The sequence below is a fragment of the Dermochelys coriacea genome, chromosome 9 (assembly GCF_009764565.3).
Source record: "Dermochelys coriacea isolate rDerCor1 chromosome 9, rDerCor1.pri.v4, whole genome shotgun sequence".
Taxonomy (NCBI): domain Eukaryota; kingdom Metazoa; phylum Chordata; order Testudines; family Dermochelyidae; genus Dermochelys; species Dermochelys coriacea.
Window position 1 is genome coordinate 75,824,219 of NC_050076.1, and position 24,546 is coordinate 75,848,764.

At 41.7% G+C, this 24,546-nt stretch overlaps 1 protein-coding gene and 1 long non-coding RNA gene across 6 annotated transcripts in view; one reads left to right on the forward strand and one right to left on the reverse strand.

The window, feature by feature from the left end:
* Nucleotides 1-4: 4 nt before the first annotated feature.
* On the reverse strand, nucleotides 5-9,836 carry LOC122455711. Its single transcript, XR_006274143.1, has 4 exons — nucleotides 9,420-9,836; nucleotides 6,169-6,358; nucleotides 3,219-3,320; nucleotides 5-104 (listed from the first exon to the last, which is right to left on the reverse strand). It is a non-coding gene; the product is annotated as an uncharacterized LOC122455711 (long non-coding RNA).
* A 172-nt stretch (nucleotides 9,837-10,008) lies between these two features.
* HDX (highly divergent homeobox) overlaps nucleotides 10,009-24,546 on the forward strand; it is an 88,563-nt gene continuing 74,025 nt past the window's right edge. For 2 of the 5 annotated variants that reach the window (XM_038416952.2, XM_043492114.1), the window contains exons 1-2: nucleotides 10,162-10,477; nucleotides 20,848-20,887. Coding sequence is in view for 1 of the 5 variants with exons in the window: in XM_038416949.2 (XP_038272877.1) it covers nucleotides 10,755-10,945; nucleotides 20,848-20,887 (231 nt within the window). In the remaining 4 variants the exon portion in view is untranslated. Of the gene's footprint in view, nucleotides 10,478-10,748; nucleotides 10,946-20,847; nucleotides 20,888-24,546 lie in introns of those variants that run through there. The other 3 variants (XM_038416949.2, XM_038416951.2, XM_038416954.2) reach the window with 3 other exon arrangements.

Consider the following 24,546-nt stretch of genomic DNA (forward strand, 5'->3'; position numbering starts at 1 on the left):
TGCTTGCAGTGCTTTACAGCCAGACGGGCTGTGATCTTTCTTTCATGAGACATGGATGCTGTCAGTTTTCCTCCTAGATGATGGATTCAGTGTGTCTCATTACTCTGCAAGATATACCAGATCAATTCTTTATCTTTGCTCATAAACAGGACACCCCCCTGCTGTTTGTTTCTTCCTGTAGATTTCCTCTCTTGTAGATTTTGCAATATGTCAATTCTCGCTTGGCTCAGTATGCAAATAGGCATACAATACACAAATGGCCAAGCCAGGAATTAGGTGGTTACCTCTTCCCTGAAAGGAACATCTCTGAGGTACATCACTTCTTGGTGACCTGCCTTAACACCAAGACCTTAAGAACATAATATTCAACATACATAATTCCTTATTATCTGTACATTTTGCAACTGATTATGATAATCAGTGGGAACTGGTTCCTGGTAGAGACTTCACATGCTACCCTTTGGTGAACTGTTATGCAGATATTAAACCTTCAAGATCCCTGTAAAACCCTATACACCTATGTGCCCTCTGCCAGGTGTCACCAAGGGGTCCCTGAGGCACAACTGCCTAACAGCTGTTCTGTTTGCCCAGAGTCACTCCCCAATACTTTCGCAAAATTATATACAAAGGTCAAAATAACAAATGCTTATGAGATTATTGAAAACTGAACCCTTGAATAAGAACATTACTAGAAGGTTTTAAAATCCAGTTTATCTTGACCTTTGCATGTACTTACCTTACAAATTTCAGAGGGCAAGGGTAAGTCTGAAAGGACGGCATAAGTCAGGTGGGATAAGAATGATTGATGAAGGGTGGTTTTATACTAGGCAAAAGATTTTGGGACAAGTTGTGGTGTTAGATCCAGGTAGCTACTTGTTGTTGTTGTTGTTGTTGTTACTTATTATTTAGTAATATTTTATAATATCTGGGGGTTTTGTAATTAGAATATTTGGAAAATATTGTAGTTGTCTGCATTACCCTCAACATGCTCATAACATTTTTTAGCTCTGCATTTAAGATCATGAGAATAATTACATCTTTATGCTTCAGGGCTTCAGCAGGTTATCTACATGGGTCAGGAAGGATTTTTTTCCCCCCTGATGCACAATTGACTTGATGATCTGGGATTTTTTTTTTTTAAACCTTCCTCTGAAGCACCAGTGATTAGCCACAGCTAGAGATGACACCAGACCAGGTGGAACAGTTTGCTAAGGTGATGCAGAGAATCTTCTTTCTAGATACATGGCTGGTGTCTTGCTTTAATGCTCATACTGATTACTGGATTTGGGGTTGCGACAGAATGTGCTCCAGGAGAAATTGGCAGGCAATCCCCCTCCCCTTTTTTTTTTTGCCTTTCTTTGTAGCTTGGGGCATGGTTCATCTGCTGAGATCCTCTGAGTATGCCTCACCTAATCAATTCCCTGCCATTGCAGCTTGGTCTCTCCTGTTTCCTATTTGCGACACATAGTTTAGTCCCCTGAGGATTGAAATGCTTTAGTCTAAAGTCTTTGGGTTTAGTATAGGGGTATCCTGTACAGGAGGCCATATTAGATGGTCTAATGGTCCTTTCTGGCCTTAAACTCTACAAAAAGATCAAAGTTAGGCATTACACTGTTAACTGATATTTATTTTTAATTTCAAGGATGCTCAGAATCATGGTATGGGTGCATTTCACAATACTAAAGGGTTCCATAGAAGACCTTTAATATAACTTCCTAAACTTCCACAGTAGCTGGTCCAGCTCCCTAGCAAACATTATAAATGGCAACTTGAACAATAAGTGCCCTGAGATTCCAAGACCCATATAGTCATTTGAGGTGCAAAACTTTGAACAAGGTGATATGTTTAGCCTTTTACTGTAAATGTATCCAGGTTCAGCATCACGTTTTTTCAGAGAGGTCATGCTCGGGAGGCAAATGTATCCAATGTTGCCTGCTATGTGTTTCAAGCTTGGAATAGACAGCTAAAACAATTCTTTCTAAGTACCCTTAGTCATGGTGGCATTCTGGAAAAGAGCTGGTCTGTGAAGTAACTGGGACCCTTTTAAGGCTTACAGACAGTAGAAAGGTTTCAGAGTAGCAGCCGTGTTAGTCTATTCACAAAAAGAAAAGGAGTACTTGTGGCTCCTTAGACTAACAAATAAATTAACTAAACTAAATTTGTTAGTCTCTAAGGGGCCACAAGAACTCCTTTTCTTTAGACAGTAGAAAGTTACTTGAATTTCATCCAGAAATGAATTGGCAGGCACTGTAGAATATACAGCAAAGAAGCAACATGATCCTTTTGATCTGTCCTACCTAAAAGGCAGACAGCTACATTCTACACTACCTGAAGCTTTTAAGTGCATCAAAGTTAGTCCCAGATAGAGTAAGTTGGAGTGGGCATCACTTTAAGATAACAAAGGCATTGATGATGGTGGCTAGGCCTCCATCTAGAAAGAACTGGCATACTATCTTAGCCAAACAGAGATGAAAAGGGAATTTTCTTGATACTTGGGCTATCTGAAACTTCAGAGAAAAGAGGCATCTAGCAGAAGCCCAGCGCTACTAATTACTTTGAGAACATGGGCAATTGCCAACATTTTGGAAAAGAGATGTAGTTTTTTGCCATTACTTTAAAATTCTCTTTCAGGACCATACCCTTACAAGGCAATGGGCTCAATGACCTAATGCATATCTTCCGAATCGTTACTGTATCTATTTGTCTGAGACATAAGTCAGTAGAAACAGTACCTGAGCATCTCAATCTTTTATGCATTTATCCTCCTAAGGGTAGGGCTATTGTCCACATTTTATATATGACAAACTGAGGCACCAAGGGGCTAAATGACTTGCCCAAGATTACACACGAAGTCTGTGGCAGAACAGGGAACTGAACCCACATCTTAAACTAGTGCCCTTAATCACTGGATTAACCTTTCCTCTTTTCAACCTCTCCTCACCTAGCTGTGCTATAATAAATTGGCAAGTGTATGGTTTGGATGGAGTAGAAGAACAGATATATTTCATCTCCTCTCATGTAATAAGTGAGACACATTCTGGGGTTAGCTGAGGTGCCAAGGGCAATCACTACCACCTCCTAACAGCAGGAGCGAGTCCTATCCATGCTTCAGCCTCTGGCTACTAGAAATTCAGGCATGCAGCTCTGAGATCCACAACCCCCACTCTTTCTCTAAGCAGGTTAGCAATGCGTACACGCTACTTTTATCTTCTGGACACCTGCAATGTACCGATCTGCAGCCTCTGTGGAAGCAGTGCATACCTGTCCCCTGGCTTCACCTCTCTTCAGCACTCTCCTTAGCATAAGGCATTTAGATGTACCTACAGTAAAACCAAACTGAAGATTATTTAACAGAGCTTGAGTTAGAGATTCAAATTAAGGCAAATATAATGGTTTTGAAACATAAGGTTGCAAGTAAAACAAATGTAATACCATCCATAGCCTATACTTATAAACAAGTTTCTTCTTAGTCCACCAGGGTATTTCTCACCCAAAGATTAGTCCTTGCAGCACTTGCCCAGCCCAGAGAGCTGGGATCCCCCCTACATGAGCTACCCCCACTGACAGAGAATCTCCACCTGTAAAGGATCACAACTTTGCCACTGCTTCTGCTCTTATACATTGGCATTGTCTTTTAGCCAAGGTGGGGGGCTCCTCTTCAGAGAGCTCTCTTGGGGTGTGTTTTTGTAAATGCTCAAGTCTCCACCTGGTCCAAACAGCAAGCAAAGGACATCCCTCCTTCTCAGTGCTGACTGGGTTAACTCTGGGACTCCTCTGCCTAAGGCGGTAAGTTTCACTTCCAGTTTTGGAAAATAATATCTTGCATATTATGTAACTCTAAAACTGTTTCATGTCCAAACATCTTGCAGCAAGTGTGACAACCAGCTAGTTCTTGGCTCTCAGCAGAGAACACACGGTATTAACCCCTTCAGTGTAATATCAAGAAAATGGTCAGACACAGATGTAATATACCTGCCAGAGCATGTCTGTGTCACAATAAGGAATATAGTTGGTCACAGTGGGCTTATGTTCCCATGAAAGGCAGTACCAGGGCTGTGAATAAATCTTTGGAGTAAGTCACTCAGCTCCTGTCTTAAGCAACCAAGCGCACTGTGTATATTTACATATGAATTTTTGTCTAAAGCATCAAGCTGAAGTTCAAAACAAAAATCATTTTCTATAGCTGCTATCTTCAAGGATGTCCCAAGGCTTTCATGATAGGTAGCTTTTACTCTTAATTCCCCTTCTCCTACCTTCCCTCCCTCACAGTCTATGCGTCTGTTTGCTTTTCTACACTGTAAAACAAATCCCAGGGACTGTCTATAGTGAAAGAAAAACAATTACCACAATTAGTTAATTTTTAAAAGTTCACTGATCCTTTTTTCTTCTTTACCTTTCCCCCCGCCTTTACACTTTTCTATTCCACTTATTGAATACAGACCTCTTAAGCTTCAGCTCCATCATGAATTTGTATACCTAGGAAAACTATTACTGTAAAGCACTTTTTTTTATGTGGCCACAAGTGTGCATATTAAAGTATTATATATTTTTTTCTGGTTGTTTGATACAAAGTATAGAAATAGCAGCTCAGTCCAGAACAGGAAAGGACCTGGGACATGCTTCATTCTGTATTAAGGAAGAGTATTTTATCCAAGAACATTGTATCTTATTTTCTTCAGGGAATTTGAGATATTGTATCATTCCAAAGCGGAAAGCCATGGTAACATTTATACGATCTGATACATTTAAAAACCATTGTGGTTCCCCTGTCCTCAGGTAATAAAAGGGGCAATATGTCAAAATTTGGAGTCTTGGCTCTCTGGCTCAGCACAAGGAATTCCTAAACAAAGTTTTCTGTGATGTCCTCAAGTGTAGAGGTTTTTATGGAGGTGGTTTTATTTTTTTTTTCATAGCAAGTGTTAAAAGCTCACTGGAGAAGGAAGGGGAATATATAAAGGGAAAGCAGCAGCATAATAAAAGATTAAGAATTATTATATACAAAATGTATGGACAATAAATAAGGTGACAAGCTTGTTATATGTCTTAATTAAAGTTTGTACACCACTTTGAAATCCTCAAATGGAGAGCACTGCAGAAGTGAATAATTATATTGTCCGCCTACTGGCTGTTTTCTCTAATTATAGCTGAATAACATATGCTTGTATGCCATCCTACCAACCAAGTATAGATTTTCTAGGGCCAGTAGAATTTGGGAGTGATTATCAAATTGTCAGGAAAAGAAAAGGACCTTATTCTATCCAGAGTACATGAAATTGGAGGGGGCATATATCTGAACTCCAGCCCTCCAAGCTGGGAATGAATTCTCACACTCCTAAATTATTCTCTTTACCAGGGTATACTTTAAAGCTATATTTAAAGGGGTAAATGTTTTGGTAGCTGAAGAATACAGGAGCATCTTGCTGTCCTCTTCCTAGCTAGCACCTCCCTTTCTTCTGCAATCAGGTAGTTCCTTTGGCTAGCATAGGATCAAGATCCAGGTATAACACTTGACCACAGTTTGTGAAAATGACATGAAAAGTGTTCTCATTACACATATAAGGAAAGTAGAGGAGGGGAAGAGGTGCTATTGTGCTTTTGCAAAAAAATATTTTAACTATTAAAGGAGGAGAGAATTAAATGTATATTGTCAAAAATCTTATAAAGATTTTAAAATAGATGATTTCCTTCTCAAAGCCAAAGACCAAGCAAACAACTTTTGAATGAAATGATTTCAAACTTTGGACATAGATTGGTATGGCAAATGTGTAGTGAATTTCTACAACTCAGATCCAAACCTCTAGAAAGAATGGGTAATATGTTTTAATAATTATACTGCAGTAGTACAGAGAGCCCCAATCAAATTGGGGCCCTTTTGTGTTTGACACTGTATCACCACATACAAAGACATGATCCCTGCCTCTAAGCATTTGTAATCCAGACCCTCCACCTGGCAACACAGATGTCATTAATTTTAAGCATGAGAGGAATCCTTTTCTCCTAGGGGACATGTAAAATTAAGTACATGAATAATTTTTTGCAGGATCAGAATCTTTGGCTGCAAAGTCTACACTTAAGGCTTGTTCACTACAGAAATAAATCAACCTAAGTTATGTTACTCCAGCTACATAAATAACGTAGCTGGAGTTGATGTAGCTTACGTCAATTTACCCTGGTGTCTTTACTGCACTGTGTCGCCAGGAGCTGCTCTCCGGTCAACTTCCCTTACTCTTCTTGGATAGCTGGAATAGCAGGGTCGACTGGAGAGTGCTCTGCCATCATTTTAGTAGGTCTTCAGTAGACCCACTAAATTGATCCCTGCTGCATTGATTGCCAGCCCACAGTAGTACAGGATCTGGACCTAAGAAAACAAGTGACATACAAAAAGGGGTGGGGGGGAGATATAATCAAACATATACCGTTATATACATTTGGGGCTTGATTCTCTGCCTGGTTTCAATGGAGAAGGAAGGCTTTCAGGGAGCCAGTCCAAGCTCTCTGATTCTCATCTGCAAATGCCATGAGGTTCTTCAGGTACCTTATGCCAGATGAGAATTAGCCGTAGTGGAGCTTTTGCTTATCATGCCCCCTCTCATTTCCTCTCCTACTATGCTTGCCCTGTTCCCTTAGACAGGGGGATGGTTCTGGTGTAGGAGGCAGCAGAACCATCACCAGTTTTATCCCAGCAGTAATGCACCATGAACAGGGGGAATTTCCCAATGGCAATCTCCAGGCACTTTAGGTTCTCTTCATGCTGTATACGCATATGTAGCACAATGATATTGAGGGACTGGAGAATCTGGCTCTTGAAATTATAAATAAATAAAATAAAGTGAATGCTACTGCTCCTCAACTAGGCTTTATTCATTAGCTAATTCCCTATAGGTGTTGCAGAAGAGATGTGTCTGGAGGAGAGATTTGAAGGAAGATACGATGGAACTTCTTACAGAAGCTTAACTTATAACACTAATGGGAGAGCTTATTTTTGCTGAACAATTGAAAGACGTATTTTAATACCACTAAAAAGATATTTTGTGCTCAAGCAAACGTACTGAACACTTTGGTATACATATGCCAAAAACTTGTGATTAGAAACAGTAAAATTATACTTTGAAAAACTTCAGGTAGCATGAAAATATAGTTGAAAAATCTCAAAATCAGTGTTTAAATTTATGCAACTAAGATATTACATGGTTTGCCAGCAGATGGCATATTATCTTATTATATCACAGTAGGAAATAGTCTCATTATCCTCACAATAGAAAAACTAGTAGAAAATCATTTGAATTTTCCACACATAAAAATGCTTATATCACAGAGCCTTGTACTGCTTGTTATATGATTTTTGTGTTTTATAATCTCATTAAAATGAAATTTTGTCTCTCTCAAACAGAATTAAATTTATAAAAGTTGTATTTAGGTATATTGTTGAAAGCAGGCTCAGCAAAATATGGTGGGTGGGACATGTGCCTCAACTCAGTGACAACAGATGGACCACACCTATATCCGAGTGGTATCCGCACGAACAGAAATGGCCACGCAGTCAGCCTCCAAAGAGGTGGGATGACTTCCTAACAAGGAGATATGGGTAAGCATGGCAAAGGATGGCCAGACCGAGAGAAGATTAGAAGACATGTTGTGATCGGCTCAGTTTCAATTGATGAAGGACCAATAGTCTACGCATTTAGGTATATTGTCAGTATTTTTTTGCATCTGTGTTTAACAGGTTTAAAATTATTGATTTTGTGTATTCTGTGCTTTAACATTTCAGAGACTTTTAATCTTACAGCAACTGAAAAACCTTCCAGCAGTGCATAATAAAATAAAATTTACAAATCTTTCTCTCCTGTGGGAGAAAAGCTATATACTGGAAAACTCCATTTAACCCTAAGAAAAGGGTGTGTGTGTGGAGGGAGAGAGAATATATTATATCCTAGGTCCCAGTTTAGGCCATCTGAAATGTTGAGTACTGATGTATGGGTTATTACATCTTCTAGAAATATACAATAAAACAGCAAAATATTTTAATAGCTTAAAGGACTCAATCATACAGTGTAAAAAAAAAAAAAAGACTGACCATGTACTCTCCATTCTATATAAAAGAATGCTTTTTAAAAATTTTGCTAGATGTTGAAGGGTTCATTAAAAATTGAGTTATTTTAGGAGCTATATAATAGTTCATTTGAGACCCCACAGAAAAATCAATATGAACTCAGTTCTTCAGCCCTCGGAGGCAAAACTTCCATTAAATTAAATTAGTTTTGCCTGCGTAACAAGTACAGAATCGAACCCACTCAGAGATGCAGCTTTGTCCCTTTATGAGAGGATCCCTTATTCTGGATACATTGCAAGACAGTTTTTAAAATATATTTTACAATTTTTCAATGTGTGTTCCAATAAGATATTTAATCTCTCTCAATTTAGACTTACAGCTTGCACAAATCTGGAAATATTTTTCTCTTTATATGAATATGGTTTTATACATCATATCTGAGTACTTAACATTTTCATTAACATGCACTTAAAAATAAATTCTGAATGTGTATGATCTCTAAATTTGTAATAAGAACAAGGAGTTCTTGTGGCACCTTACAGACTAACAAATTTATTTGAGCATAAATTGATGTGGGTTTTAGCTCACGAAAGCTTATACTCAAATAAATTTGTTAGTCTCTAAAGTGCCACAAGTACTCCTCGTTCTTTTTGCTGATATAGACTAACCTGGCTACCACTCTGAAACCTAAATTTGTAATCTACATGCAAACCTGCCATCTTACACTATTGATGCACATTACTTGTATCCCTATTACACTGACCCTACATATACCACATGCTTTCTTTGGCCACCATTACCGCAAAGTTTTATGCCCAAGTACTCCAATTAAAGTTACTGGTACTACTCATATGCATAAAGTTAAGCTCCTGCATAAATCTCTTTAGGATCAGGGTCTTAGAATGTAAGCTCTTGAGGCAAGGAGCCTGTATCTGTCTGAATGTGCACAATAGGCCCCTAATCCCAATTGGGGCTTCTGCGATATAAACAGCAAATAACAATTTTACATAACTTTCAATTATTCTAACTGTTCTTCTCTAGCCCCAATCCTGCAAACATGAGTTGAAATGGTGCCTCATGTTTGTGCATGGTCTCATTGACTGCAGTGGGTTCCTGTCATTTCAATGGGTCTTCACGTGAAGATGAGGGTCTGCATCAGTGTGGCTCTTTGCAGGTACAGGGTTTATATGAATACAGCACGGTAATACAGCCACCTCAGGGACGGTGAAACACCACCTCAACAGCAGTAGAAACCTTAAGCAGTGGGGTGGCTGGAAATAGTGAGACAAAACACTTCACTTGTATGAGAAGTACCCCCAGACTTTTCATGCCCACACAAAGCAGGCAGGGCTTTGACGTTGCGTCTCACCTGAAAGATACAAACAAAACATCATAGCAGACCTCTCTCTCTCTCACGAGTGGAGGAAGGGGTCAGTTGCCCCTGCTGGAAGGCAAAGGAGTCGTTAGGAAAGCCCGGCTGTTTCAGACTCCAATGATTGAGCCAGCTCTCCCGGGAGAACTTCCTGCCCCAAGGAAGAGTCTGCATGCCATGCCTACCCGCAGCAAAAGGCGGCAGTGGGAGCCCCGGGACTGACACGGGAGGAATATCCACCATTGCCACCGTGCAAGGCTCCTCTCCCAAGCCACGCAGGGCCGAGAACTCTGCAAGGCAGCCAGCCCTGCCCATCGCCCAGGGGGCCGGGCCCGGCTAGGCTCTGCGCGTGAGCCACTTAGATCTTCCCCCACCCATGACCAGCGGCGGAAGCGGGGCGGCTCCCTGGGGGGGAGGGGGGCAATGCCGGCCGGGCCCGGACTCGCGCGCGGCGAAGGCGGCAGCCGCACGCCGGCCAAACTGCCGCTGACACGCTGTGATGAGCGCAGGTTGCGCGGGAGCGCCCGTGGCCGCCGCAGGCAGCCGGGAGGAAGAGCCGCCCCTCCCCCCCCGGCAGGTGCGCAGCTGGGCGTGCTGCGGGGCAGCGGCGTTCCCACAAGGAGGCGAGGGGCGCAGCCCGGCCCCCGTAGGCTGGGGAAGGAGGCGGACGACTCCCGCGGCCTTCCGTCCCTCCGTGCCCCGCCTCTTCCCTGGGCCTCGCGCTCCGATCCCGAGCTGGGCGGGGCTGTTTCCTGAGGCAGGCAGCCACCCATCGCAGCAGCGCGGCTGTTCCTTGTACTGGCCTCCCCTCCCACGTCCGGCGGGCTGTTCCCAGTACCAGGCGCTCCCCCTGGCGGGAGGGGCGGGGGCAAGGACTGTCCCGGCCGGCGCTGATCTTAGGCTGCCATTGGCCGCTGTCTGCGCTGACGTCACGATCATGATGAGAATTAATGATCGGAGGCGCTGATTTCATTGTGTGACGCCGGGACCGACCCAGCTGAAACCGGCTGAATCCGGAGCCCCCCGGACCAACTCCGCCCGCCCCGCCGAGCACGGTAAGCCTGGCACTGCCCGCGGGGGGGCGGGGTATGTGTGCGAGCCCCCAAGGAGGGAGGGGAAGCGCTGAAGCGCTCAGGCAGGGCAGCCGGCCTTGGCTGGGACTGGGGAAGATGCCCCTTGGCTGGGGGCCTGGATGTGGGGGAGGGCAGCCGCTTGGGCTGGTGCTCGCAAAGCAAACTCAGGCACGCATGCGCACTACGGCTCGGTTCTGCTGCGGCAGACGCTGGCTAGCCCCATCCGCCGTTGCGAAGAAAGTACGCATGCGTACGACCGATGTGTTCTGTATGGGCTGACAGCTGCGCATGCTCTGCGGCTGTTGAGCTCTGCTGGACTGAGTACGCATGCGTATTCACAGTCTCTGGCGTGATTTCTGACTTTACCCGGTCGGAGTGCGAGGCGCTGATTGCAGCTCTGCGCAGTCCACGTTACTGCGTCCTAGTAGCGGGGCCATGGGCGTTTGCACGGTGAGGGCGTCTTTAAGTTGTTGGAAAATCTTGCGCATGCGCAATGAGGGCTCCTTGAGTGTCCCTATGTGGGCTGTTAGCGCTCGGTGACGCTTTCTAGCTGCAATCGCCTAGTGTCAGGGTAGGGTGCGTGGGCTGGGATTGGAGGTGTCCATCCTGCCTGGATCCCCTTTCCTGGCTCTGCAGTATAAATACTCATTGCTGGTAGCATGGCAGCCTACGCAGTGGGGTGAAGCTGTGGGGATGATGGGGGTGGCAAGAAAATAATTCAAAGCTCATTCTCCCTTGTTTTGGGGCTGGAGCGGTTGTGGAGGGTGCTGTGTGCTCTACTTGAGGTGTAAGAGAGCACCCGCAGAAGGCGGGGTGGTGGTGGTGGAGGAGGAGAGATTGGGCAAATAACGTTGCTCCTATTGCTGCTGTTATGACACTCTCACAGATCTTGGGAGACAGGCTAGTCCTTGCTTACAGACAGCCTCCCAACCTGAAGCAAATACTCACCAGCAGCCACACAACAAAAACACTAACCCAGGAACCTAGCCTTGCAACAAAGTCCATTGCCAGCTGTGCCCACATATCTATTCAGGGGACACCATCATAGGGCCTAATCACATCAGCCACATTATCAGAGGCTCGTTCACCTGCGCATCTACCAATGTGATATATGCCATCATGTGCCAGCAATGCCCCTCTGCCATATGCATTGGCCAAATTGGACAGTCTCTACGTAAAGGAATAAATCAACACAAATCAGACATCAAGAATTATAACATTCAAAAACCAGTCGGAGACCACTTCAATCTCTTTGGACACTCGATTACAAACCTAAAAGTGGCAATTCTTCAACAAAAAAACTTCAGAAACAGACTCCAATGAGAGACTGCTGAATTGGAATTAATTTGCAAACTGGATACAATTAACTTAGGCTTCAATAAAGATTGGGAGTGGATGTGTCATTACACAAAGTAAAACTATTCCCCCTTGTTTATTTCCCCTCCTACTATTCTTGTCAACTGCTGGAAATGGCCCACCTTGATTATCACAACAAAAGGTTTCTCCCCTCCCCCCCCCCATTCTCCTGCTGGTAGTAGCTCACCTTTCCTGATCACTCTTGTTACAGTCTGTATGGTAACACCCACTGTTTCATGTTCTCTCTGTATATGAAATATCCCCACTATTTTGTCCACTGTATGCATCCGATGAAGAGAGCTGTAGCTCACGAAAGCTTATGCTCTAATAAATCTGTTGGTCTCTAAGGTGCCACAAGTGCTCCTTTTCTTTTTATAGATACAAACTAACGCGGCTGCTACTCTGAAATTTAGCCCTTGGGTATTTGCTGGTGAAGGGAGATGGTGGGTGGCATGCAGGTCTTCCAGCTTGTGTTTTGAGGTGGTGCTCTGTGCTGATGGTGTGACCCTGGTTTAGGAGCATCAATATGCAGTGGATAAAGAAAATTGCTTCTTGCTGCATCCCAGAAGTCTGAGATATGTCACTGTTTAATAAGGCCCTTGATACTGTAATGAGTTAAGAATATGCACAATCTACATAAGGAATTGAGTGACCACATGAGCTATTACTGTATAACTATGCTTGTAAAATTCCCTGTGTAGATGAGCTGTGAAATGTCTGAGTACTGTATTTGCTTTAGAAGGAGTACTCGTGTAAAGTTATGGATATGTTCAAATTGTTGCAAGATGTAGGTCTAAAGAAAAACCTGTTTTGTCAAGCAAGATTTACTTTAAAATATTTGGATCAGATTTGCCATTAATTACCTATTTTTTTTACGAACACTTTGTTGCAGAGGCTGAATGTCAATCTTTATATATTAGTGTTTCTAAATGAAGATCCTGTTTTATGGCTCCTAGCAGTTAGTTGCCCGTGGAGCTTGCTCAGACTCTTAAAATGTTTATACCACTATCTTCCCATGTGCTCCTTTAAATTATTTGCAAGTAGTGTTAATTCTGCAGATACAGTAAACTAAGAACCAATTACTTTTTGCTTTGCACATGAGTACAACGCCTATTTTGAGTAGTCAGTAAAGTAAGAATGGCCATATTGGATTAGACCAATGATCCACCCAGCTCAGTATCCTGTCTTCCAACAGTGGCCAATACCAGGTGCTTCAGAGGGCATGAACAGACAAGCAATCATCAAGTGATCCATCCCCTGTTATCCACTTCCCCCCCCTTCTGGCAGTCAGAGGCTAGGGACACTCAGACCATCTCTGACCATCTTGGCTAATAGCTATTGATGGACCTATCCTCCATGAACTTATCTAATTCTTTTTTGAACCACGTTATAGGTTTGGTCTTTACAACATACCCTGGCAATGAGTGCCACAGGTTGACTCTGGGTTGTGGGAAGAAATACTTCCTTTTGTTTGTTTTAGACTTGCTGCCTATTAATTTCACTGGATGACCCTGATTCTTGTGTTATGTGAAGGAGTAAATAACACTTATTCACTTTCTCCACACTATTCATGATTGACTTGGATATATCATATAAGCCCTGATCCTGCTAAGATTTAAGCATGTACATAGCTTGGATACGCCTACTGGACAAAATGGGACTACTCATGCTTAAACTTAAGCATTTGCCTAAGTGTCTGCAGGATACTTCTTACTATGTTTTTTTGCATTTCTCTCGGCTTGGAAATGAAAACAGGCAAGTCTACCATGAGAACTTTGACTTCTGGTAGTATTATTCAAAACGCTTTTCATGGAAAAAAATCTATTGGTATCCATATTTAGTAAATTGTCTTTTAGAATTTTTATAAAACCTTAATTTTAGGCACACCTTTTCTGATGGTGACCTTTTAAAACAACCCGCCCCTTTGGAGCAATTGTAGTTAATTGTTCCTTGCTTGCTTGGAGTATAGTAGTTTTATGAAGTAGGCAACGATGGTGCAAACTTATGTACAAGCTTAACTTTAAACAGGTGACTAATCCCGTTGATGTCATTAGAACTTTCATGAGTAAAGTTAAGCACATGCATAAGTGTTAGCAGAATTGGGGCGAACTCTAGTTGGATCCACACATAGTAATATTGCTCAGCTTCAATAAAGGATTGAGTTCTAAAAGTTAAAATGCTGGTAGTTCAGTGACTGTAGCCCAAGGGTTCTCAAACTGGGGATTGGGACCCCTCAGGAGGTTGCAAGGTTATTACATGGGGGGGGGTCATGAGCTGTCAGCCTCCACCCAAAACCCCGCTTTGCCTCCAGCATTTATAATGGTGTTAAATATATAAAAAGTGTTTTTAATTTATAAGGGGGGGTCACACGCAGAGGATTGCTATGTGAAAGGGGTCACCAGTACAAAAGTTTGAGAACCATTGCTGTAGCCTATTACACAGTGAGTACTTTAGGTAGTGAAAAAGGATGTCTCTATACTCCTAGTCAATATACAGTAAATGCTGTTTTATCCAGCATGTTGGGGGAATGGCGGGTGCCAGTAAGTGAAAAATGCCAGTTAACTAAGAGAGAGGGAATTTGGATGTGGGAGGGGTTTGGGGCTGGAGCTTGCGGTGCTGGAAGGTGTGCGGGGCGAAAGCTCTGGGAGGTAGTTTGGGTGCAGGAGGGGGCTTAGGGCAGCAGATTGGGGTGCAGGAGGGGGAGCTGGGTGCTGAATCCGGGAGGCACTCGCTTCAGCGGCTCCCCACAAGCAACGACTTGTCCCAGCTGCTCCTTGGCGGAGGCGCAGCAGGCACCTCTGCCCGCAGCCTCCGCCTGCAGGCACCATCCCCACAGCTCCCATTGGCTGCAGTTCCCAGCCAATGGAAGCTGCGGACCTAGTGCTTGGGGTGGTGACAGCACGTAGAGCCGCCTCCGCCTAGGAGCACCCGGGACAAGCAGCTGCTTGTGGGGAGCTGCCCGAGGTGAGCATCCCCCTTATCCAGTACCTCTCACCCCCTCCTGCTCCCCAACCTGCTGCTCCAAGCCCTCTCGAGCACCCAGACTCCTTCCCAGAGCCCGTGCCCCACACCCCCTCCTCTGTCCCAACTTCCTGCCAGCCCTGCACCGATTGGACTATAAACTGGAATTTCAATGAAGATCAGAAATGCCGATTTATAGAGCTTTCCAGTTGGTGAAGTGCCTGATAAAACCGCTTTCACTATAGTTAAAAGTAACAGAATCAAATCAATTAGAATACCACATAGTTATTTGGAGTTCTTCTTATTATAGATAACTGCTGCCTTTCCTTTATGTAACTCACAGAATATATAATATTCTGGTTATTGTAATTTTGGTCCCTTGTATGCTTGCATACAGACTGTGTGTCCTGTATTTTTTTTTTTAACTGATTTTATGGCAAACATAGAACAGAAAACTTTTGAACTGTTGACTGGGAATGGAAAGGGAAGTGAATGAATACAATTTTAAAATGCAGGGCTCTAATTCCGTGGCTGATTCCTAGCATCTGTACTGACAGTTTATTTTGTTTGTGTATGTATCCTTAAATATGTTTTACTATTTGCAATTGTCTCATTTTTAGGTTTTTTGTATCGGACTCTTTGGAGATTATATCACTTCTGGAAATCTGCATTGTCAAAAATAGAGCATAAAGAGTGACATTGTATCTGCTTTGAGTATCCAGACTATAATAAGTATGAGGGAATATTTACAGGCCAATATGGCATGTGAAAAGATAATTTATAATAAAGAAAGAAGAATTCTGTGGGGATAAGGTTTACCTGTTAAAATGGATGGAGTAGAAATGGCAGGGAATGAGTACTGTACTTCAAGCCCTGATGCTTCTATTATGTCCATTAATGGTAACATTCTCTTTCCTTGACTATCAACACAGTAACTTAACCTGTGTTTTTTAAATGATGATTTCTTTGTTTAAGACTATAGAGGCTCCTAGTGGCTCTATAGTTAAGGTTGTGTTGAGGTTTGCGCTAAAGTATATATCCTTTTGAATATAATTTTGAGAAATCAATCTGAGAGATGGACTATTTGAAGGACAAACTTAAATTTTCTAAAAAAGAAAAGGAGTACTTGTGGCACCTTAGAGACTAACAAATTTATTTGAGCATAAGCTTTTGTGAGCTACAGCTCACTTCATCGGATGCGACACAGCTGCTACTCTGAAACCTTTAATTTTCTAGGCATTTTTCAAACTCTGAGCTTTCAGTGTGTTTATTCTAAAAGGCTTAACATTCTTAAAGCCATCCTAGAGACCTCAATGCTTAGGGTCCTTATAACATCACAATCTCAAAAGTCAGAAACTTGAAATTACACACAAGGCTTTATAGTTTAAATTCTGGGGGAGGAAAAAAACACCTTAAAATACAAACAGTCATTTGACTGCTTTGTAGTAACTGAATATATCTTTTGCCATTGAGCACTGAATCTTCAGGGAGGACTCCCATTTTCTATGGTCTTTTCAATGGCCCTCCTGCTGTCGTTTTCTCCTGAGACACCAAGATGCACACCTTTGTTCCTAATTATATGTCTCTAGGTTCCACCCAGTCTCTTTTATACAAACTACAAGAACCTCCCACAAAGGGAGCCCTAGTCCTATATACCAAATATAGGCTTTGTCTACACTACCACTTTTGTCGGTAAAACTTTTGTTGGTGAGGGGTGTGAAAAAACCACACCCTGACCGACATAAGTGTCACCAGCAAAAGTGCTACTGTGGACAGCACTATGTCAGCAGGAGATGATGCTAACGCTGCTTGTTGGGAGTGGTTTGATTATGCTGGCAGGAGAGAGCTCTCCTGCTGTCAAAGAGTGGCTACATGTTAGACCTTACAGCAGGACAGTTGTAGCGGTACAGGTGTGCCGCTGTAGGGTCCATAGTATAACTAAAAGTGGAGGGAGTGGTGGTCCCTCAGGCAAGCCATAGGAGATTCACTCCATTAGGAACTTACCTTTTAACAGAAGCTATGTGCTATGTTTCTTAGGCCAATTTACCTGTATCTCCTTTTCCCCCACTCCCACCTGTCCTAGTTCTTGCTACAAATAGGGCACATTGTCAGTTGGAGAAAGAGGGGGAGTTGTAGCCAAAGATGCTTGAGAAATGAAGTTTCAGCACTGCTGGAGAGGAAGCTTCTGCCTGTAGAGAACCTACTGCGGCTCATGAGAGGTTGGGTACTGCTTGGACAGACCTCACAAAAGCATTTAGATTTGACTCTTAATGTTCATACTAAACAAAGCTGCAGAGAAGCTGCAAGTGGATGGAGTTTGACTTTTTGGCCCCTGATACTCACCATCCTTTTTGCCTAGGTTAGTTCCTTGGCCCCGGTGCCTGGCTCTCTGGTTCTTTGGCTTCATTTAGATTCCCTCACTTAACTTCTCTCTGTAGACTGTGTTTTTGTGTTCATTACATTTAGAAAAAGCCTCTCTAAATGAAGCAAGGGGAGCAGTGGGGCTGGTCATCAAGGCTCAGGATAAGTGAGCAGCAGGGGCTAGAGAACTAGTAGGGAGACCTACTTCCTAGCTTATACTGACTATTTAGGTCAATCAGCTTTTGTCAAACATGAGAAAAGCTAATAGAGATACAAATGAGTATGTCAGCACTGACATGTTAGACATAAAACTGAGTTCTAAATTCCACACGTGTAATACAATGTTAAATTCTAAATGGTGTAAAATATAATCGTGCTTTGACACCATAACATTTAGCAAACATAACACTTGATGAAAACTCTCTTATCTTACTAGCAACATAGGCAAATTGTGCAACTGTTCTAATTATTTCCTCATTATTGTTATCCTGCTTCCAGAAAAAAATAACCAATGCAACCTCAACTCTCATGCCTTGTCACCTAAACATAATACCCAAATTCACAGACTCTTCTACTCTACAAGAAACTACCTTTCAATTCCAACTACCAACTATACAGACATCCAATTCTTCAGATGCACACTTCACAGGAACATTGTTATTTTAGACTTGCTGAAGTCAAAAGTCCATGTTTCTAACTTAAAAGTCTGACATCCAAGTTCAGGTGAAATTGATATTGGATGTGTGCTTTGTGGGTGACTGTAATTGGAAATGGAGCTGGTTTAAACTGAGGAGTCTGTATTTGAGGCTGATCTGGGTGTTAATGTTGTCTTAACTGCTGACTTTAAAAAAAAAAGCGATTGCAGTGATAGGAAATGCACTAAAGCAAATTTAACTGTAAGTTAAAGATATCTTGTCTTGGGCATGGATTTGTATACACATTTTCCCCTGCTTATCAGTGGACTTCTCGAATAAGAAGGTTAGAGGCTAAAAAATAACATCCGAAGTGAGCTGTAGCTCACAAAAGCTTATGCTCAGATAAATTTGGTAGTCTCTCAGGTGCCACAAGTACTCCTTTTTTGCGAATACAGACTAACACGGCTGCTACTCTGAAACCTGTCAGACTTTTATGTACCTGTAGCAATTATCTAGGTAATACAAGCTGATTATGTTTCACAAAAGTAAATAAGTGAAATATAGACCTTTGAGAAACCATAAAGATCTTAGAGAAAAAATTTCCATTTAATGGTTAATCCTTTTAGTGGTTTAATGGGTTATTCTTCGTAAACATAGTTGTGGGAGTTATGGTTAGGGTTTTCTGAAATTTTAAAGTTTTTTCTGCTGGAGAACTCTATTACAGTGAATTGAAGTTTTCTTCATTGTAGCACAGTGGAGTAGTGCCCAGTCCTAAATGATGAATTTTAGAACATGTATTGGAGACAGGAAACAGTCAAATTTTGTGAGGTTTTGGTATCCGCAAATATATTTGATATTGATTTTTTTTCAGTTTTTGTTTCCTGACAGTACTTGGGAGCCTCTTTATTTTAGTGCTCAGTTTTTAAGGGCAGTTATTGACTTCCAAATAAAACCGGATATTTGTTTATGAAAAAATCCAAGGTAGTAAAATTATACTTCTAATGAGTTGTTACTGTGTACAAGAACCTATGGATTTTTATATTGTTAAGTAACCAATGTTGGTTTATTTTACAGTAGCTGCTAGGCTTGTACATATGTGGTGTTTGTTTACTCAGCATTTATTAATTTAACATAAACATTCTTTACATACTTATTTTGGTGGGTTTTAGGGTTTTTTTCCCTCTCCATGTCAGTACTTTGAAACCCTCATTAGTCCAAATATGGGAAATGTGACTCACTGCAGCTCTTGTGTTTTGCAGGATGACTTTCACCTGATCTATTTAACTTAACTAAGAGATTTAAAAGAAAATGCTTCTCATTTATCTCAGTGCAGCTCCTGAAAGTTAATACAGTTCCCTCAAATCTGATAACTTTTATAAAGTTTAACATTTTAAATAGGTACTTGAGGCTCTAGCTATGAGTTACGTTGCTATGTTTCTGAAGTGTGAATTAATTACTGGCAAAAATCCAGTGTGAAAAGCACTAGGTGTAAACTGACTTCCAACTACACTTTATTTTAATAACTGGAAAAGAAATGTTGCTGATTGTACCTTGGATACTTATTAAACCAGTATTAAAACAGAATGACAACTGGCATACCTTGTCTGACTGAATGTTCAGGGCTTCCCACTGTTAATGTCACAAATAGTGTCCCTTTTTGGCATTATGCTCATGGCCAAAAAGATCTCCAAATGGAAAACTTTTGCTTGCTATTCAGTTCCTAAATTGAGACTAGCAAGATGGATGCAACTTTTTTTAAATTCTCTTCTAATGTCTTGGGAGACAGTGTGTTTTCCATCTTGCTATGAACATAGACTCCAAACTTCCCTCATTCCTGGGTTTTGCTTTATTTGTAACTCAAATAACAACCAATTATGAACCTCAGTTTAAGCTTTCTTTCCAGTTTGGTCATTTCTAGGTTTTTGCTAAGAGCTCCATCCCAGACCTTGGCTCACTTTTTTCTTAGTGACATGCTACAACTCTTCTTGTATCATGGCTGAAACAACAACAACAACAAAATCCACCTGCTAGTGTGACTTAGCAGCAGTAACTACAATGCAGTGTTCAAGCACTAATATCAGAATGGCTCAACAAAGTAGCAGCCCTGTCACCATCCTGTTAATTTCCTTTGCGTTTAAATAATTTGAGAAGACGTTTTTGTGTTTTCATTGATCCAGTTTTCTTTCAGGTTTCAGAGTAGCAGCCGTGTTAGTCCTATTCGCAAAAAGAAAAGGAGTACTTGTGTCACCTTAGAGACTAACAAATTTATTAGAGCATAAGCTTTTGTGAGCTACAGCTCACTTCATTTCAGAGTTTTATAACTGAAAATTTTGGCTGAGACTCAAGTGGAACACTGCTTGTTCAACAAACTAACTCAGTTGCAGAGTTACATAGAGAAAAGTCTTCACATTTGCAGCTGTCAGTCACTACCCACATTAGATATATGTTGGACAAGAAAATAGACATGGGGGAAATATCCAGATAATGCATCATTTAAGTTGTTGCACTATTAGTTTAATACATGATATATAAATTTAAGTGTGTGTTTGTGTGTGTGTATAAAACCTAAAGGGATAAAATCACTGCTCTTTCGTTTCTAAGATTTCAGTTCAATTTAATATAATTCTGAAATGTAAATAAGTTTGTTCTCAGCTGGAATCTGTATTGTAATGTCACAATTTTAATTTTTAATTTAGAATTTCTGCTCTCTAAAGAACCTTATACTAAACAAGATTAAGCCTAAATTTGTTCTGCCTCTGGAAAAGGACAGTACGTAAAAGTTAGGACAGATTAATTCGAAGAGCAGTGTGAATAAAGTGGATATTCTGTCTTTATTTCTCTCTCCATTGACTAGGAGTATCATTGGATAGGTCTTTGAATGAATGGATTTGTCATCCATATAAATTTAGTAAATGAAAAGATACTAAAATTAAGGGGGAGAAATCAATGCAGACCCATTTCTCTCGCTCTTAGCCAGTTTATTCAATAAACCTTAGATGCAAATTGTTCTAGTGAACTAATGCTCATCTGTTCTCTTAGGGCTGGATCCTGCATTTCTTGGGGCACCCAAAACCTCCAAGTAAGTTAATGATTCAAAACATAACCCTGCTATATAGTTTGATTCCAAAATATCTGTAGGGTTATCTAATAGTCTTCCTGGTAGGAAGTAGGCTCTTGTAAATCTGTTTAGATAGTAATCCTGCAAAGCTACTGCTGAAAGTAATATCAGGAGTAAGAATCCTACCCACCTCGCAAAGCCTCCTGACTTACTCCATTTGTTATGTCTGTTGATTATCAAGATCCTTTGCGGAGGGGGAACCTAATCATTTAAGTAGCTTTTTGTGGGGTTCTGTGCAAGGGTCTACCTACTGCTTGTCTTGGCAGGATTGGGGCATAGTGTATAACTGCCACATTTGTGCAGCACCATGTATGATATTTTATGCAAATTTATTTAAATTAGCTACATGTCTATGGAAATTCACACATAACTATTAAACACCATAAAAACTGCAAGTTCAGTGCAGGTGAGAGGCATGTACTTGACAGCCCTGATGGATGAAGTTCTCTCTCGGTAGAGCAACTGAAGGAGAAGCAGGGGCAAGCTTCTTACACATACCGGCTGCCAACACAGCTATGTTGGGAAGGGGAGAATTCTTTTAATAATAACAGTTATTTATGGCCGTTTTGAGACTGAGGTAGGCTTCCTGGAAGGATCTTTCTTCTAGTAAATTTTTACCCATAACGGTGATTACATAGGTAGGTTCACCAACTCTGCACTCACAGGCAAAATCTCCCACATTGTTCTTGCTGTTCTTCAAACAAACTCTATAATTTAAATGCTCCACTCTGTCCCTTATAGATATCTACCATTATCTAAAAATATACAGGTACTAAAAAAAACCCCAAATACTAGCATCGATCTTAATTCACTTCTAAATGCATTTTGCAATATAAAATTACTTCAAAAAGTATTTTAGGGTCCTCAAACAAACTTCTATTTCTTCCTCCCCCTTCCCACATAGGTGATCATCAGGACTGGACCCCACAATATTCAGATCCATAGAGAGATCTCTTCTATACACTTTTATAAGAGAAACTGCTAGGGCAAGCATGCTTTATCATTTTAGTGAACCAGCCTATAGAAGGAGACATAACATGATTTGCCAGTTATACAACTGTTTGTGACATTACTCCTGGGGGAATTCTGAATCACTGTGTATGCGCAGAATCCATGTCTCCTGCAGATTTCTTTGCTTCCTCGCAGAAAAATGACTTTCTGCCAGAGAAGCAAAGAGAAGCTGCAAGAGCAGTCATGCACCATTCCCTAGCAGTGCAGGTACATCATTTCAGGCACTTGGAGCAGCCAGCAGAGAGGTAAATCACTGTGGGGCTGAGGACAACCCAGCCAGTGGCTCCTATCCTGAGCTGGGATCAGCTGTTAGTCCTGGCTGGGCTGGAGACAGGAGAGGATGGGACTTCCTCTTCCCCTGCAAGGAGTGGCTGGGGCTGTGTCAGACCCACCTGCAGAAACCTCCCCCAGCTGTAGGAAGCTCAGTATCCTCCCCTGCTTCCTGCCCCCATCACTCATCAGCTGTGTGGGGAGGGGGAATGTATGGGAAGCTGCTCCCCCATCCACCCAACCCCTGTGCATCTGGATCTCCCATACCCAGACACCCTTGCCAAGTCTTACCCTGTATACCCAAAACCCCCTATCACTCCATACCTGAACCCCACCCCACTGCACATCAACCCCTTCATCTGGAACTCCCACAATGAGCCTCTGTGCATCCAAATCCCCTCCATATCTAGACCCCCCCCAGTGAGCTGCTGCACCCAGATTGTCCTACACAGAAGCCTCTCACCCCACACCTGTATCCCCCCACACTGAGGCCCTTCACACTTGGGGATCCTGCCTCATTGAGCCTGCCTTCCCCACACCTGGTGCATCTGGCGCAGAGCCCAGGGTGTTTGTGGGGCAGGTCCAGGCCTTGTGTTGCGTCAGGGTTAGCCTCACTGCTGAGTCTCTGTCCCAGGGGTAGATGGGGGCGGGGGGGGCCTGCAGAGTGATCTCCCACCTTCATGCAGCCAGTGGCCTGTGCTCCCCACTGCCATGCTGGAGCCTCTGCATTTATTTATTGACAAAAAAACTTGCAGAATTTTTAATTTTTTTTTGTGCAGAATGCCCTCAGGTGTATGACATACAGTGGCATATTGAGTTATCAGGATTTGATTTCTGGCTCTGTGATGAGAGTGGGTTTTAGTTGTGAGAGCCAGCATCACCAAGTATAATGGATCAATTTGGTCATCTATAGGAACTGAAACTGGGATCTCTATCATTTGAGTTTCATTCATATCGAGGCAGCAGAAGACTCATAAACTTGTACACATGGTCTAGCCTCCAGATAGGGACAAAGATACCCAGGGTTCAAATACTTCTTCAGAAAGGCAGTGTGAATGAGTGGATGAAATTTAGGTCTGTTACATCAGAGAACTGGGTTCTATTTCTAGCTCTATTTGTGGTGGCCTTATGAAAACTCTGTTACCTTATTTGTAAAATGTATGAATGATAGTTGCCTCTCTTATAAAAGGGGTGTGAAGTCTTGCTCGTTAGTGGAAGAGATGGCTCTCATATCTTTTGCCTTGTAGTTTGTTGTACATTCCTCAAGGCTACAGAGTATTGGGAGGGATGGTCCCTCCCCCAATGTATGACATTTTACTAGTTCTGCCTGGTGCATGATAGACCTTGGTGCAAAAATGCATGACACTTGACAGGTCTGTTAGTGCTGTAAACAACATAACTTCTGTTAGACTGCCAGTCTGAGGTAAGGGACGGGAGGGGAGGTGAAATATGGTATGGACAAATCATCTTCAGTATGCACTGTTGGAAGGAAAGGAATTAACCACCTAATTTTTGAAAGCCACATTAAAAATCTTTGTGAAAATGCCTTTTTTCCCCCATTCTCTTTTTTCCATTATTAGCATTTGGAGGAAAATAAACTTTGCCATTAAAGCTCTGGCCTAGGGAAATAGTGGAATTTTACATTAATGACTGATGATATTGGTGGTGAAGCACCCCTGTTGAAGTTTGACAGATTTCAGATCACAATATTAAAAAAAAATCCAATCATATTGTTTTGACACCTACATTTAAAGAAAATAAATCTCTAGTTTTTTCAACCTGATAGTTTGTAAAGGTACAGTGTTTTCAGTTAAATGTAACATGATTTTCTATTTCTTTTTATTTTAAAGAATTATTTTGCTGAAGGTCAAGTTTTTTCTCTTGTTCAGAAATGTCAGTCTAACCTTCTGTTTTGTATAAAACAAGCTGAATTTATTGTTTCTACATGAAATTTTTTTACTTTATAGGAAACTAATGATTGTGGTTATAGTCAAGATTCTGTCTAATATCTACAAGCAATTAACATTTTTAGATGTTTTAAATTTTATTTTGTAATTGATGGACAAAAATTATTTTAACAACTTTCTTCTTAAAATATTCCACTATCTGGGATTGATTTTTTTTTCTTCCTCTTTTCCCATGAAATGGACTTTTTTGTTTTTCTTTTTACTGTGTTCTGCATTTACTTAAAGTGTAAAAAGAATATATATGGTCAGTTGTTCTTTGCTTCCTGAGGCACTGTATCAGCTACTTCCAAAACTGCCATCACATGCTATCTTGCTCTTCTCCCGCTGCCACCTTTTATTTAAAGCCAAATAAAGGGCCTAGTCCTGAATTCC